Raw genomic sequence first — 13,660 nt, 5'->3', positions numbered from 1 at the left:
TTTATAAAAAGATACTCTTATCACATTGATAGGAAAATACTCTATTACAATTGAATAATTTTTTTAATGAAATGGAATACTTTTTTTATTAGTACATTATTAAAATTTTAATCGATAGATATTTACAAATTAAATTAACTATATACTATTAAAAACAATGAATCATCCTGTTACCATTATATTTACATAATTAAACAGTAAGTCATAAGATTTTTGTTGGAAGAAATTCTTATATATATATAATTATTTACATAGTATTTGCAATAGTTTACAAGTTGATATGTTTGAAACAAAGTTTTAATCTTAGGTCTTTCAGCTGAAAAATGCATTTAATATAAATATAATAGTAGTAAATATAAAAATAATTCTTTAGGTCAAACAAATAGTTTCAGTCATCATTAGACTAATATAGGTGTAGCAGACAGCTAGTCAGCTCTTACTGGAACTCTTGGATTATTACTGTTTTGATAAATATAAACTTGCATTAATATTGCAATGTCTATTAGAACCTGTAGTGTGCCACATATTTGAAATTGAATAGGTGCTTCTCTTTGTATGAAGTAGCATGTTTTAAATGTATCCCCAACAGCCCACATTGTTACCATTGCTAAACTAAAATATTTTTCATTTATATATTACTTTAAAAAAATATTGTTACCCATATAATAACAAATACATAAATTCATTCATTACCTCATTCCCACAGTAGATTTATTACGAAAGTTATTTATAAATTGTGGTACACCAAGCATAGCTTCCGTCATAACTGCCAAAAAGCCAACAATTTCTACAAATATTGAAATATTCACAAGAAAATACATCAGTACACCTCCTAGCCCAGCAAACAGTAGCATGAAATCCAAATACGATTGAAAGTCTGTCCATTTCCAAAAGAATTTAGTGTCCAAATCTGTTCAAGGGGTATAAATAAAATGTAACTCAAAAACTACACAAAAAAAAGAAAAAAAAATTAAACTACTTGGATAAATAAAAAATTGCTAGTTTACCTGTGAATACTCTTTCTCTAGATTTAATAATTTGATTTCTATTGCGTACATTGATGCATAATTTTACCATTACTAGCATTGTAATAATCATTAATATACTTTGGAATAATAAAGGTAATTCATAACGTTTTCCAAACCTGTTAAATCATAATAAATTATTTATCTTTTTAAAATAACTTGTATAAAGTTTAATGAATAGAGAAATATGAACACTTACCAGAACAGTATTCTCAAAGTATTAGCTATGAGAAGGGTAAGACAGACATACAGAGAAAAGCCTTCGGCATCTTCCTTAAGTTTGATTTCTCTATACTGTGGTATATATGGTATTATACCACCAACTACCATTGCTGCAGATGCTACCCAGCTCAATGCATTATTAATAGTAATCTGATCATATGTTTCATTCATTTTTAATTTTTGTTGTGTACTAATTACTTTTAATTTTAGTGCTTCCAGAAGTTTTCTTATTTAAATAGACTTTTAGGTTATATGGCCATTATTCTTGATCATTATGCTTCTGATGATTCATCCAATTCAAACAAACTTAATAGATTCATCAAAATGATGTTGCCTAAATCGTCAGGTGTCATTGAAGGATGTCACATAAGACCACCTCATTGCCCTCTCGCCTTCCACGTCTCTTTTGCATAATTTTCACTTATCACCAATTAAAACAGCTAATTGCCCTTAATATGATAATTATGTTCTCCCTATCAGTTCATTTTTGCTACTTTTAAAGGTTGCTTTCTTCGGAGATTTAAACTATATCAGACTGATGAATGTGCGTATTTTTTTATGACTTGTTAAAGTTCTTTAGGGTGATGGCAGAGAACTGTATGTACCGATTGTACGTAAACGCTTTACGGTTTCCGTAACGTAACGTGGTTCAAGGCAGAGAAAACGTAATCCGTAAGGGCCGGTGTAACGGAGCAATTCAGGCAAGCCTCATGTACAACAACATAGCGAGTAAAAATCTGAACATGGAAATTTGGGTTGGCAGCAGTGATTATTAGGTATAATGACGTCATTTTTCATTGAATCAGATTTTTGCCAAATGGGTAGTACACGAGACTTTTGACAGGTCCATTTGTTTACATTAATATCTTTTTAACAATGTTAAATGCAAAGCATATGTTAACAATTGGTAAAGTAATGTATTTAATAATTATCACTACGATTTGTAGCTGACAAAATGTAATGAAATGTTATTACTGAATAAAATAAATTAAATCTTGATTTTGTGTGTTTTTAATTAAATTAAAACTGTAGATATTGTTATGTTAACATGTAAAAAAAATGAAAGTTGCCGGTTTTGTATAAGAATTATATAGGGCAGTGCTTTATAATTAATTTTGAAGCGGTGTGATAAATGAAAAAAAGTTTAATTTGTTGAAAGTGAATTTTATTAAACTCTTAAAGGTGTTATGTAATTTAAAATTATCTTTTAATTAATATAAATATTTATAATTCTATAGAGCGATAATTACATAAAGGTATTGTTTCCTGGTTTCATGAAGATTTATTGGTGTAAAAGGACCACAATGGTATTACGTCAGTCAAAAGAACTGGCCAAAAACTAGGAATAGAAAAAGTACAGCTTTGTAGTCGTATTAGATATAAAAATTATATATTGAAACCAATAATGAATATTTTACTATTTAGGTCTTCAATTAGAAACCAAAAGAGCCACCAATAAGCTCGCTACATCCTTGAACCTGTCAAAAGTCTCGTGTACTAACCAGTACTAACCATTTGGCAAAAATCTGATTCTACAAAAAACGACGTTCACGGGGTTTACGATCACTGCTGCCAACCCAAATTTCCGCGTTCAGATTTTTGTCCGCCATATTGTACATGAGGCTTGCCTGAGATCGCTAGATAATCTTTTGGCGTTTCCAAAAAGGTGCATAAACGATAAAATCGGTTAAGACATGAGGCCGTTTCGTTTGGCGCAAAATTTCGCTCTGTAATGTCGATATACAGATTCCCCTTAAAGGAAAATACCAAAAATAAATAATTACAATTATATAAAGGATAAACATTTTTTTATTATATAAAATAATTTTACAAAATAGATATGAAACAAACATAACAAGTTTAAAATACTATTTATCATACATTATACCATAATAATTAAATGGTATAAAGGAAAAAATTATGTAATCATAAATTAACATACCTACACAAAACATAACGTATATATATTATTAAGAGGATATACATAATTTAAAGCAAAATTATAATACAAAACAAATCATGAGAGGTGCTTTAAATCATATAGAACCTATTAATAAATAAAAGTTTACACAATTAAAATTACACTTATCATATTAATATTAACATAAATCGATCATAAGTATAAAAATATATATCTATAGATTTATATGAAGGTGAAAACAGTCTAAATCTTAATTTTATTCCTCTCGTATAAAATTATACAATAATCTTCTTCGTCTCATTCAAAAATCTTAAAATATATATAATTAAGCTTTTGATTGAAATAATGAAAATTTCTGTACTACTTCCTAAATTAGAAATATAAAAAGTTAATTTTGTTTTAATTTTATTGAGACCATATATATATATATATATATACATTAGGGTGGCCATAAAAAAAGAAAAATTTTTCCGGTGCTTTTATTTTATTAAGAATGATGAAAAAATAGGAATCGAATTTTTTTAGATTTTTTTGAAGCCGTTAAATGGTGCCGATATCGTTTTTAAAGTTAAAAATCCGATGTTCTTCCACTTTTTCGAGGTTAGATGTAAACCAAAATTCCAATAAGCTTTTAATTTGTCAAAAATTATGAAAAAAAGAGATCCTCGAATTTTTAGAATTTTTTGAAGCCGTTAACGGGAATCCGTATACCGACATTACAGGGCGAAAACTATTTTGCATGCAGCGTCGTCATTTGTTGACGGATTGTAAAGTTATTACAGGTTTTTGGAAATGCCAGAAGCTTATCTACTAAGTTACGCTAGGAAAATTAACAAAAAATAAAAAAAAATATTTGTTTAAATAAATATATTAACATTATTGAGAAACAACAATTAAATCGCAAAATCCCCCAACGTACTTTACTAGATAATGTTCATACGTTTCCAAAAAGTCCACATAAATGCAAATCCGTCAAGAAATGACGATGCTGCATGTGAAATAGTTTTCGCCCTGTAATGTCGGTATACGGATGCCCGTTAAATTGTGCTAATATCGATTTTAAAATTAAAAATTTAGATTTATTGAAAACGATTTAACGAAATTATAAATTAATATTGTGCTTTGAAAATTCCTTTAGTTAAATTACAAGAAATTGTAATAAAAAAAACATTAATCCAGCATAATATTAATTTATAACTTTATTGTTAAATCGTTTTCAATAAATCTAAATTTTTCATTTTAAAAACGATATCGGCACCATTTAACGGCTTCAAAAAAATCTAAAAAAATTTGATTCCTATTTTCCTACCATTCTTAACAAAATAAAAGCACCGGAAAAAATTTTCTTTTTTTATGGCCACCCTAATATACATATTATACCGTCTCATATTTTAAAATATTTTTTTAATGTACGTTACATCCCACTTGCCTCATTTTTTAATTTTATCTTCAACGTGATCTTCCCGCAACATAGAGATTTTACGTTTTTCTTCCTATAGATCACGGAACGACCATTTGATTTTTCCATAACATTGACATAGACAATTATTATATAAATAGGTTTTGGTATACAAAAAAATTTTCAATTCCTAGAAACATCGCACCTAAAGATGTTACGACTCCGGGTACTCCTGGAAGTACTGGAATGCGTCAAGCTCCTAGTTATCAACGAATGCATAGCAACGAGAACAAAGGTAGTGACAAAGATTCCACTAGTGGGAGAGATTGATTAGATGGCCCGCCCACAGCGATTCCCAACAGGTAATAAATACTTCATCAAATGATATTGATATGTCACATAATATAACATAAAATGCTTTATTCACAATTCATACGATTGTTTCTTAATGTTTTACTCGATATTAACAAATTTATTTCTATGCAGAAGGGACTGACATTAAAAAAAATATGAATTAGGTTCGTGTTGTCATTAAAATTCTATATATTGATGTTGTGCACGTGTCTGCATTTTGAGTCGTTACTGTTAGATCAGTTTATTGTTCGGCATGCAGATTACAGAATGTCCTTTTTTACCGTATAACTATATATTTTATACATACGTTATTATTTAAATTTGACTGTCATTCATATTTATGACAATCTGTATTTGCGTTATAAATATTTATAGTTTAATTTGAGGATCTTTATGGTAATTTGTGATTTTATTTTTAGGCTTAGGAAATCATCTAGCCCATCGCGTAGGCTAATGGGTCTGCTCCCCACTTCGCCCAGACTGAAATTCATCCACACAAATCCAGGAGGTAATCCGGTTCCTCTTAGACCACCTCGACATCCTCCATCGCCTTCAATTAGGTCAAAATCTCTAGAATTACTGGACCAGGAAGAAGAAAAGGCTGTTGCGCCCGTTATTCAGCCTGAACCCGTGCCAAAGCCAAGATCGAAGAGTTTGGATGGTCTTTTGGATGACGATGGTGTCACTTTAGAACTTCAATCAAAAGAAGAAAATATTGAGAAAGAAAAGCCTAACATGAATGACAAAAGTAATATAAATAATTTATCGATTCCTGTGCCTTTACCAAGGTTTAACGCTGATACCTCTTTGGAGGTCTCCAAATCTGTGTCAGTTATGCACCAGGACGAATCACGGACATCTTCCTCCGGTAACAGTGAATCCAACAACAGAGACGTACCATTGAATGCCTCCTAAACAAAATAAATTAATTTTTAGCGAAACTCGAGCAAAAATAAGTAAATTAGAAGATACCAGAGATGAAAATGTTGATGTTTCAAAGAAACATTCGACTAATGAGATTAGTACAAAATTGAAAAAGGTGGATAAAACGAAGTGTGGAACAAAATTGGTGGAAGACAGAGCTGAGAATGATGCAAATCTTGAGAAATCGTTGATGCTAAAGGCCAAAAGCTGTGACGCGGGTTTAGATTCGGGCGGAAGCACTCTTCCAACGACTATAAAGCTCGAGCGCTCACCAATCAAAATAGAGGCTCTTTACTCTCGCTGTCCACAGGAAGCGAGCCCAAACGAAAACGAAATCTCATGGACAAATGTGTAAATAAGTTACGGTCTTTTATCAAAAAGTAATCATCTCAATAGATATAAAGACTCGTATAAAGCTTTTTAATTTCCGAAAATTCGATAGCTGAACTTTGATCTGTGTTTTAACATATTACCTTAATTCGTAAAGTTTGTATTATAATACATCCTTGCTTCATAGAGCAAAATGATTTCTAACTCTTGTGATACTTGGAATGATTTTTTTCTACTTAAGAGAGGTTGAAAGAAAAAAAATTGTTATAATATTTTTCATCGTTTAGTTTGATTACTGAGAGATCTGTGCTTAACTTAGTAAAATTAATGGTGATATGAGCCTGCTGCTAGCAGACATAGTTGTGATAGTTAATAAAATTTTATTATCTGTTTCTTCACATATAAGAAAAGGCAGCATGAAAGTTCAATTTTATGCCTCAAGAAAAAAGTGTCTTCTTAGTAGTTAAAATGTAAGATATTTTTGACGATTTTTCACAAATCTTTTATAAATATATTTATATACATATATACTGTATTCAACGAGTAGATTATAATTACATAATTTTTAAGAACTTATCACCAGCTACTGCTAATTTACAACAGATTGTTCTTATCGCAGCTGATCTAACCCTCTTGTTTAATATATTTTATTATTTAACAATTGAAGTAATGTTTAATACTGGCATTGAATACTCGACATGGTTTTGAAGCCACAAACATGTATATTTTACCAAAGTTTTGTAAAATTATAGAAATTTTATCAATTTGTCTGGATATCAATTAATTTTAATTGTAATTTAATTTTACACTTAAAATAGCAATTTCAACTTGAATAACAATTTAAATGTATTATAACTTTGATAGATGTTTTATTTAAATAATTGAAAGTAATTGTAACTAGTTACAAAATATTTTGTTATTTTAGTCAGAATAAATAATAAACAGAGTTCAATTTTTGCAATATGTGATCAAAATAACATACACATTATATTCAAAGCTTGGTTTGGACCTCAGCTACATAATGAACTAATATTCATTGTTGTTGGTTTTGATTGTCAAATTTTTTAATGATTGATAATGTCATCTCTTCCTCTCAATCGTCTCATTAATATCATATAATGTCTCATTAAAGTCACTCGTTTTTTATGTAGAGATAGTAAAAATGCATCTTCAAAACATTGTGCTAGGTACATCTCTGCTGCTTCTTGTATTGCTTCTAAAGCACTAGCCTGCATCCTGGGAAAAGCAACATTGTGTCTTAATAGTGTTTTACTAGTTTTGTTCGTGATATATACCATTAAAACATTTTAAATCACCTTACAATATTCTGTTTGGGAAATACTTTAATCATAATGTCCCTTATCAATAATACGAATGATGTTTTCGGTATCAAAAATTTTGTAACCCTTCTATAATATTCTATTTTTTGCAAAGCTCGAGTCCCTCTTAGCATAGGTTTGCTCCTTAACACATGTGATTTATGCTAAAATAAAGGCAAAAAATTATATATTAATTTAGATTTTTGTTGTATGGAAAATTTATCTTTTACTTTATTAGTCTGATTGCTCACAGCACTTTTAGACGAGGTAGAGGCAGAATTTGACCTACTGCTAAAAAAAACGGTATATAGTTTTGAACAATTTAATAATTTTTATTTTAAAATTCTCACCTAGGCTTAACCTTTCTTCGCACCATTTTACTTTATCTCAAGCACTACAAGTAAATAATTAGAATTAGCGTTAATAGGGTTAATAAAGTAAATATTTATCATAACGCATTGTATAAATGTATAATCACAAATTGTTTTATCACTAAGTTTCACATATACATATTTACCACCATTTCGTTTTGTTGTTATTCGTCCGATTTTACGCGGGAAAACCGTGGTTGTTTTACAGTTAGGCTATGTTCGGAAACACCACTCGGGTGCATCTCTAGGGGTTTGTTCTTTTTCACTGCACTATCGAACTGGTGGAATTAGTCGAAATAAGATAAACATATGTTCTCTCGCTCTAACTTAATGTACTAGTGCAGTAATACAGCGAAAAAGAACAGACCTTAGAGTGATCCCAATGGCCCGTTGTAAGGGTGACTGTAACGTGAAAAACCAAGCATATACCATTTGAAAGAGCAAAATCTGAAAATAGCAGATTTAGGTTGGCAACCTTGAAAAAATATGACGTCATTTCGTAGATCAGATTGAGTCAAGAAATTGTGAAATGGTAGTATACATTCACGTGGTTTTGACAGCTGTCAACTGGTGCAACCTGTGCATTTTAACAAAAGGTACAAGGACACACAGAAGTATTACAGATCCATAGGATTGTGCCTTTCGCTTCTGTATATAGGAACATTCAATTGGGATATCACATATATTTAAACTGCTACTGAATATGATTATAATTGTATAAACAAACCTTTATTGTAATATATATGTGTAAGAACAAAAAATAGATGCTTTATAATTTTTAAATAGTAAAAATAAGAATATTAATTCAATGACAGTATGATTACAATTGTATAAGTAAAACTTTATTGTAATATATATATGTGAAAGAAGACAAAATAGATGCTTTATAACATTTAATTAGTTTAAATAAAAATATTAATTCAATGACAATTATAGTATTAAGTGTGATAAAAATTAATCATGTACTCTCACATCCTAAAAATTACTCGTACAACACACTCTTCAAGTTTGGTGACGTTTTATCGTCCTCATAAAGCATCGCCAGCACCATTGCGAGTTGTAGATCATTCGACACTTAATGAAACAAGCATCAATGGCATGCCTCAATGCCCTGGCCAACCAGCAAACTACTGCTGCATGCTCAAACCTTTGGGTTGCCAAACAAAGCGAAGGCATTCTTTAAAGTTGCTATTTTCTAACGATCCTCAGCAAAAATGTTAAAGATGATTGCTGCCATTGTATCGTCTCTCTCATTTGTAGAAAGACCCCAAACAAGATTTTTCTTCACCTTGGCCAAATAATAATTTGCTGCGTGCAATGGATCTTGCTTTTGTTGGAAATCTGCTTTGGTTGTTTTTTCTACGCATCTTCTGAGTACTACCTTACTCCTAATCCACCAACCAATGCGTAGTTACTTCAGCACAGACCATTTTGGTTGATCCATAGCATAAGATGGTATCAGTTGTAACAATTCATCTTCGGACTTTGAATCGATGGCTGAGACTAGTTTATTTGTCGGCTATGAGTAGCGTCAACTGTGGCAGAGGTGAGATAGACGTAATCTCAGCCGAATCCAAAGCCAATTCTTCAAGGAAATTGGGTCGTTTAATCCCGAGGTTCAAATGAAGAAGTCGTGCCCACACATAGCTGACCGACATGTGGTTTTCCATTTTAACCATCCATTCTTCAAGCGCACAAGCTACAAATGCATACCCTACCAAATGAGCCAGGAATCAGGATAGCCTTTACCCATCATACCTTGCCAGTCTTCAGTGGATTCATGTGTTGCTTAGGGTGATACCGGGGCAAGACTGGACAAGCAATTGAAGTAATTCGCGACCCTTCGAATAAGCCGCAATTAGGCATATAATCGAAGCTGGTTGTATCGTCTTGCATACCAAGTTACCCTTTAGCGCCAAGCATTCTTAAGCGCTTATGCTGCTAACTTGTGGAAGCTGTGACATGGAGGACACGTTGGCGAGTCGTCGCGGTGACGTTTCTCTCGTAGCAGATGCCTAAATCCTCGTCTTGCAAGCTTCTACTGTCGTAAACGCATTTCTTTCATATTTACATATTTACAGGGTTTATTTATATACATTTAGACGAAATCTCTGAAAGAGGAATAATATTAATTTTAGCGTTCACAACGAAATATTTTAAAAATGATATGGCATTATTCACGTGCACGATTTACCTCTCTTCCCTAAGCCGCTTGATCTTCTCGTCAGCCAGTTGTGTAAGGTGCTCATAATATTTGCGTTTAGCAATTTGCGCTTTGATTTTCTCATCTAATAATTACCTATATTTCTCGGCAACATCACAATTATTGGAATTTTTTGATTTTCCGGCTGCGTTATTTATATATAAGGATATTTCTCAGGGGTTCACTCATGGGCTTTCTCAGGTTACTGGGTCCTCCGTCGTTACCCCAAGAAACAATATCTCCTTCAGTTCTTAAAGACTAAAGAGAATGTAAATTAAAATGTTATAAGAAATAAATATTTTAAATAAAAAATAATTTACTTTAAAAATTGGCGCTGGATCATCAATGTCGTCGGATTCATCAGATTGAATGAGATCATCAATTGTTCGGATTTTGTATGGGAAGGAGGATGAGCTGGTGGAAGACTGCAGAGAAGAATTTGTGGAAGGCCGTAAAGTACAGATTGTTGGTGGTAAATTATCTGAGTCTCCAGGATAATTTATTCCAACAGCCGATTTTCCTATTAAGGAAACAACCATGTCCAAAAACTCGCCCCGAACCGGAGCCATAGATCTCCCGCCGCCTGAAATAAAATAAATTATATTTTTAATAGAAAAATGAATGTCATTCATTAACCCGGCAATGGGCGCGCGGGGTGTTCAGAACACCCCAAGAATAGAAATCTATTGGTAACGTAGCGAAAAATTTGTGCAGTCACTTAAAAATATTAGCGTTTAATTAATACAAATAATGTGAAGAAATGCAATTGCTATTGTATACCAAAGGGAACTTCGCATAGATGATATTTATTGAAAAATAAATCTGTATTTGTAAATGTTTTACGTCTAATAACGAAAAACAAATGGGGTGTCCGTGGCACCCCACGCGCCTATCTACGTAAAAAAAAAGCACGCGCCTATTGGCGGGTTAATAATATATATTATACCTGTTTTATAAAGCTCCTTAGTCATTTTCGCTCGGTACTTTCGGGCTTGAAGCTTTATATTAGTCCACGTTGTTTTTGGACACATATTTGTCCAATCGCCGTTGGTTGCCGCTATCATCTCTTTCTTTATTTCCTTCCACGCCTTTTCCTTCTCGCCTTTGGTAGTACCATCCGTTTTTTTGTTTTCGACGATATCAAAATATTTTTTGATTATATCCAGCAATTTTAAACGATGTTCCTTGTTCATCTATCAAAAATGAAATTCTTATAATCAATATTTCTATTTATTCGTTTAAAAATGTGTAACGTACCTTTTTTATAATTTATGCACTGGTAATATGCTGTAATAATCGTCGTTTTCCACAGAGAACTAACCGAGTACAGCTGTTTCCCAGAAAAAACAATAGAGCATTGAACTTATAATGTTGTATTTGTTGGTGTGCAATCCTACACAATGACAGTCAAGTGAGAATGTGTAGCTGTATGCGTAAACAAAATAAGTCCGGCAAAAGTTAAGAAATTTGCCAATAGTTGTCATTGATATTATGCATAGCATCACTACTACATTCTTAACGTAATGCAACTGTATTGGTGTGCTGGGATCTGACATAGTTGAAGCGCTCCAAGTGGTAAAAAATGAAAGCAGAGGAAGCCCATGTTTATACTTTGTTTAACACAGGAATTTTAAAGAAAATGTTATTTAATCAATAAATAAGTTTATATTATGGAGGCTGGTGAATTTATATTAAGGCAAAAAAATTCTAACACCGATCGTTGTGTAGTAAAAAATTGTGGAAGTAGAGCAGACAAAAATTTAAACCTTAGATTTCATTGCTTCCCAAAGCCTAACACACGCATTATAAACAAGCAAAATATCTTTGGCAACTCCGAAAAAATTGACATTTGCAAAGCATGGAAAATTAATTTAAAAATTAATAATATTAGTAAAAGAACAAAAGTTTGTTCGCTGCATTTTAAAAAAAGTGATTATTTTTTCGCAGGTAAGTGTTATTTGAGGTTAAATAAGGGAAACGTTACAAAATATTAATACGATTATGCAAATTTGGTTGCAGATGTTCAGGCGAATAAAAGATTTTTAAAAAGAAACGCAGTTCCTTCATGTAACTTGCCTGAAACTGAAAAAGAAAAAACAAGACGAAAAGTTGATGAAGCAAGATTGCAAAGACGTATAAGGCGGAGTAAAGCAAGTGAAACTCTAAATACAGTTGAAGTAGGCCAATTTGAACAAGTTGAAGATTTTGTAGAGGAACAAGTTTCTTGTGAAGAAACTAATATGCACCAGGAACATAATCAATATGAAACAATCAATGAAACAGCCCAAGAAAAAGACATTTGTATAGAGAGTGAAATACTGAATGACATACAAAATAATATTAACAAAGCAGAAAATCTGGAGCCACATGGAACTTCACAGTTTCTTCCTGAAATGCTGAATAAAGTTGCAAGTGTAGAGCCTTTAGTTAAACATATTGGAGTACAAGTGAACACAGATTGTTTTGTGCTTACTATTACAAATTGCATAAACCGTGACAGTGAATTAAGTACTGCAACTGGTATTGAATCGTTTAAGCTTTTGGATACCATTGTAGAAATTGTGAGGAAATTATCCCAAGATAAGTTTGAACATTACAATGTCATAATGAACACTAGAGACAGAGTTATTATGACATTCATGAAGTTAAAACAAAACTTGTCATACAGTTTTTTAGCTATTTGCTTTTCTTGTTACTCAGCAAAACACTGTCAAAGAATTTTTCATGACATCATAAAAATATTGAGCAAGTGTTTCAAAGCTGCAATTCAGTGGCCTTCAAAGGAGGAAATATTAAGAAATTTACCTCAGTGTTTTGAAGGGTTTGAAAATGTTCGTGTGGTTTTGGACTGCACAGAAATTATTATACAGCACCCTGCAAAGCTGTGCTGTCAAGTTTTAACTTACTCGCATTATAAAAGTGAAAATACCTGTAAAGTAATGACTGGCGTATCACCTGCAGGGAATATAACATACTTAAGTAAAGTTTATGGTGGACGAGTGACAAATTCAACTATATTTCAACAAAGCAATTTAATTCAATTGTTAGAAGCTGGTGATGGTGTTATGGTAGATCGTGGCTTTTTAATAGATGAAATTTGTGAAAAAAATGAATGGAAATGTATCAGACCTCCATTTTTAAAAGAGAAAAAGCAGTTTACTAAAGAAGAATCTGTGTTAACTGCAAAAATAGCTAGAGCTCGAGTACACATTGAAAGATCTAACCAACGGATCAAAGCTTTTAAAATACTTGGTTCTGTTCTGCCTTCAACACTTGTACCACTTGTAGAAGATATTTTCACAGTTGTTTGCGGTACAATAAACATGAGTGCACCTATATTAAATGACAATAAGTTTATAAATGTACAATAAGTAATTACTTGTTTTATGTATCAATTAATATTACCAAATAATGTATATATCAGTAATTTTTATTAATTTCACTAAAATTGTACATCAATTTTCATAAAATGTTACACACTAATAAACTTAATTTTATTAATTGACAAGCTTATGATTATTTTATATTTAAACAGGAACTTCAAATATAATTATTTCCAAATATTTTGTAACAACAGGTTTTGTAATACTTA

General features: G+C 31.5%; 4 protein-coding genes across 17 annotated transcripts; 1 reads left to right on the top strand and 3 right to left on the bottom strand.

Annotated features, from left to right (window-relative positions):
• Window positions 1-101: 101 nt before the first annotated feature.
• Window positions 102-1,963, bottom strand: LOC136779767 (solute carrier family 66 member 2). Of its 2 annotated transcripts, none has more exons than XM_066737557.1 (4): window positions 1,225-1,963; window positions 1,008-1,144; window positions 694-877; window positions 102-612 (listed from the first exon to the last, which is right to left on the bottom strand). In XM_066737557.1, the coding sequence occupies exons 1-4, from the start codon at window positions 1,416-1,418 to the stop codon at window positions 426-428; spliced, it is 702 nt and encodes a 233-aa protein (XP_066593654.1). In that variant the 5' UTR covers window positions 1,419-1,963; the 3' UTR covers window positions 102-425. The 2 variants fall into 2 exon arrangements, with proteins under 2 accessions (XP_066593654.1, XP_066593646.1); XM_066737549.1 differs by having other exon boundaries at window positions 694-910; window positions 1,225-1,957.
• Window positions 1,964-4,949: 2,986 nt separating this feature from the next.
• Window positions 4,950-8,252, bottom strand: LOC136779777 (uncharacterized). Of its 13 annotated transcripts, XR_010823675.1 has the most exons (6): window positions 7,845-8,252; window positions 7,725-7,785; window positions 7,492-7,658; window positions 7,158-7,411; window positions 5,706-5,832; window positions 4,950-5,614 (listed from the first exon to the last, which is right to left on the bottom strand). XR_010823675.1 is itself a non-coding variant. In XM_066737614.1 (5 exons), the coding sequence occupies exons 2-5, from the start codon at window positions 7,868-7,870 to the stop codon at window positions 7,240-7,242; spliced, it is 423 nt and encodes a 140-aa protein (XP_066593711.1). In that variant the 5' UTR covers window positions 7,871-7,888; window positions 7,973-8,252; the 3' UTR covers window positions 5,841-7,239. The 13 variants fall into 13 exon arrangements, 11 of the variants coding, with proteins under 11 accessions (XP_066593711.1, XP_066593753.1, XP_066593683.1 ...); XR_010823679.1 differs by having other exon boundaries at window positions 4,950-5,832; window positions 7,725-7,782; XM_066737614.1 differs by lacking the exons at window positions 4,950-5,614; window positions 5,706-5,832 and having other exon boundaries at window positions 5,841-7,411; window positions 7,725-7,782; window positions 7,845-7,888; window positions 7,973-8,252.
• Window positions 8,253-8,450: 198 nt separating this feature from the next.
• Window positions 8,451-11,570, bottom strand: LOC136775674 (uncharacterized). The gene is made up of 5 exons (XM_066730655.1): window positions 11,326-11,570; window positions 11,015-11,261; window positions 10,389-10,651; window positions 10,060-10,326; window positions 8,451-9,976 (listed from the first exon to the last, which is right to left on the bottom strand). Exons 2-4 carry the CDS (start codon window positions 11,259-11,261, stop codon window positions 10,219-10,221), a joined length of 618 nt encoding a protein of 205 aa, XP_066586752.1. The 5' UTR covers window positions 11,326-11,570; the 3' UTR covers window positions 8,451-9,976; window positions 10,060-10,218.
• A 50-nt stretch (window positions 11,571-11,620) lies between these two features.
• On the top strand, window positions 11,621-13,454 carry LOC136775655 (uncharacterized). The gene is made up of 2 exons (XM_066730632.1): window positions 11,621-12,015; window positions 12,088-13,454. The coding sequence occupies exons 1-2, from the start codon at window positions 11,739-11,741 to the stop codon at window positions 13,437-13,439; spliced, it is 1,629 nt and encodes a 542-aa protein (XP_066586729.1). The 5' UTR covers window positions 11,621-11,738; the 3' UTR covers window positions 13,440-13,454.
• The last annotated feature ends 206 nt before the right edge of the window (window positions 13,455-13,660 follow it).

The sequence above is a fragment of the Prorops nasuta genome, unplaced genomic scaffold (assembly GCF_024137725.1).
Source record: "Prorops nasuta isolate Cenicafe-Biocafe unplaced genomic scaffold, Cenicafe_Pnas_1.2 PNAS00002, whole genome shotgun sequence".
Taxonomy (NCBI): Eukaryota; Metazoa; Arthropoda; class Insecta; order Hymenoptera; family Bethylidae; genus Prorops; species Prorops nasuta.
Note: the sequence above shows the minus strand (reverse complement) of the source record. Positions and strands in the feature narration are given on the sequence as shown.

What these genes read in the sequence shown, in the direction of transcription:
- LOC136775655 (XM_066730632.1), top strand. Translation starts at nt 11,739, where the DNA reads ATGGAGGCTGGTGAATTTATATTAAGGCAAAAAAATTCTAACACCGAT. An exon ending in AAGTGATTATTTTTTCGCAG is followed by an intron (nt 12,016 to 12,087) that starts GTAAGTGTTATT and finishes ATTTGGTTGCAG; the next exon opens with ATGTTCAGGCGAATAAAAGA.
- LOC136779777 (XM_066737572.1), bottom strand. Translation starts at nt 7,870, where the DNA reads ATGGTGCGAAGAAAGGTTAAGCCTAG. An exon ending in CGAAGAAAGGTTAAGCCTAG is followed by an intron (nt 7,786 to 7,844) that starts GTGAGAATTTTA and finishes CGTTTTTTTTAG; the next exon opens with CAGTAGGTCAAATTCTGCCT. An exon ending in TGAGCAATCAGACTAATAAA is followed by an intron (nt 7,659 to 7,724) that starts GTAAAAGATAAA and finishes CCTTTATTTTAG; the next exon opens with CATAAATCACATGTGTTAAG.
- LOC136779767 (XM_066737549.1), bottom strand. Translation starts at nt 1,418, where the DNA reads ATGAATGAAACATATGATCAGATTACTATTAATAATGCATTGAGCTGG. An exon ending in TAGAGAAAGAGTATTCACAG is followed by an intron (nt 911 to 1,007) that starts GTAAACTAGCAA and finishes CCCCTTGAACAG; the next exon opens with ATTTGGACACTAAATTCTTT. An exon ending in AAATCTACTGTGGGAATGAG is followed by an intron (nt 613 to 693) that starts GTAATGAATGAA and finishes AAAATATTTTAG; the next exon opens with TTTAGCAATGGTAACAATGT.
- LOC136775674 (XM_066730655.1), bottom strand. Translation starts at nt 11,261, where the DNA reads ATGAACAAGGAACATCGTTTAAAATTGCTGGATATAATCAAAAAATAT. An exon ending in TAAGGAGCTTTATAAAACAG is followed by an intron (nt 10,652 to 11,014) that starts GTATAATATATA and finishes ATTTTATTTCAG; the next exon opens with GCGGCGGGAGATCTATGGCT. An exon ending in ATCCAGCGCCAATTTTTAAA is followed by an intron (nt 10,327 to 10,388) that starts GTAAATTATTTT and finishes CATTCTCTTTAG; the next exon opens with TCTTTAAGAACTGAAGGAGA.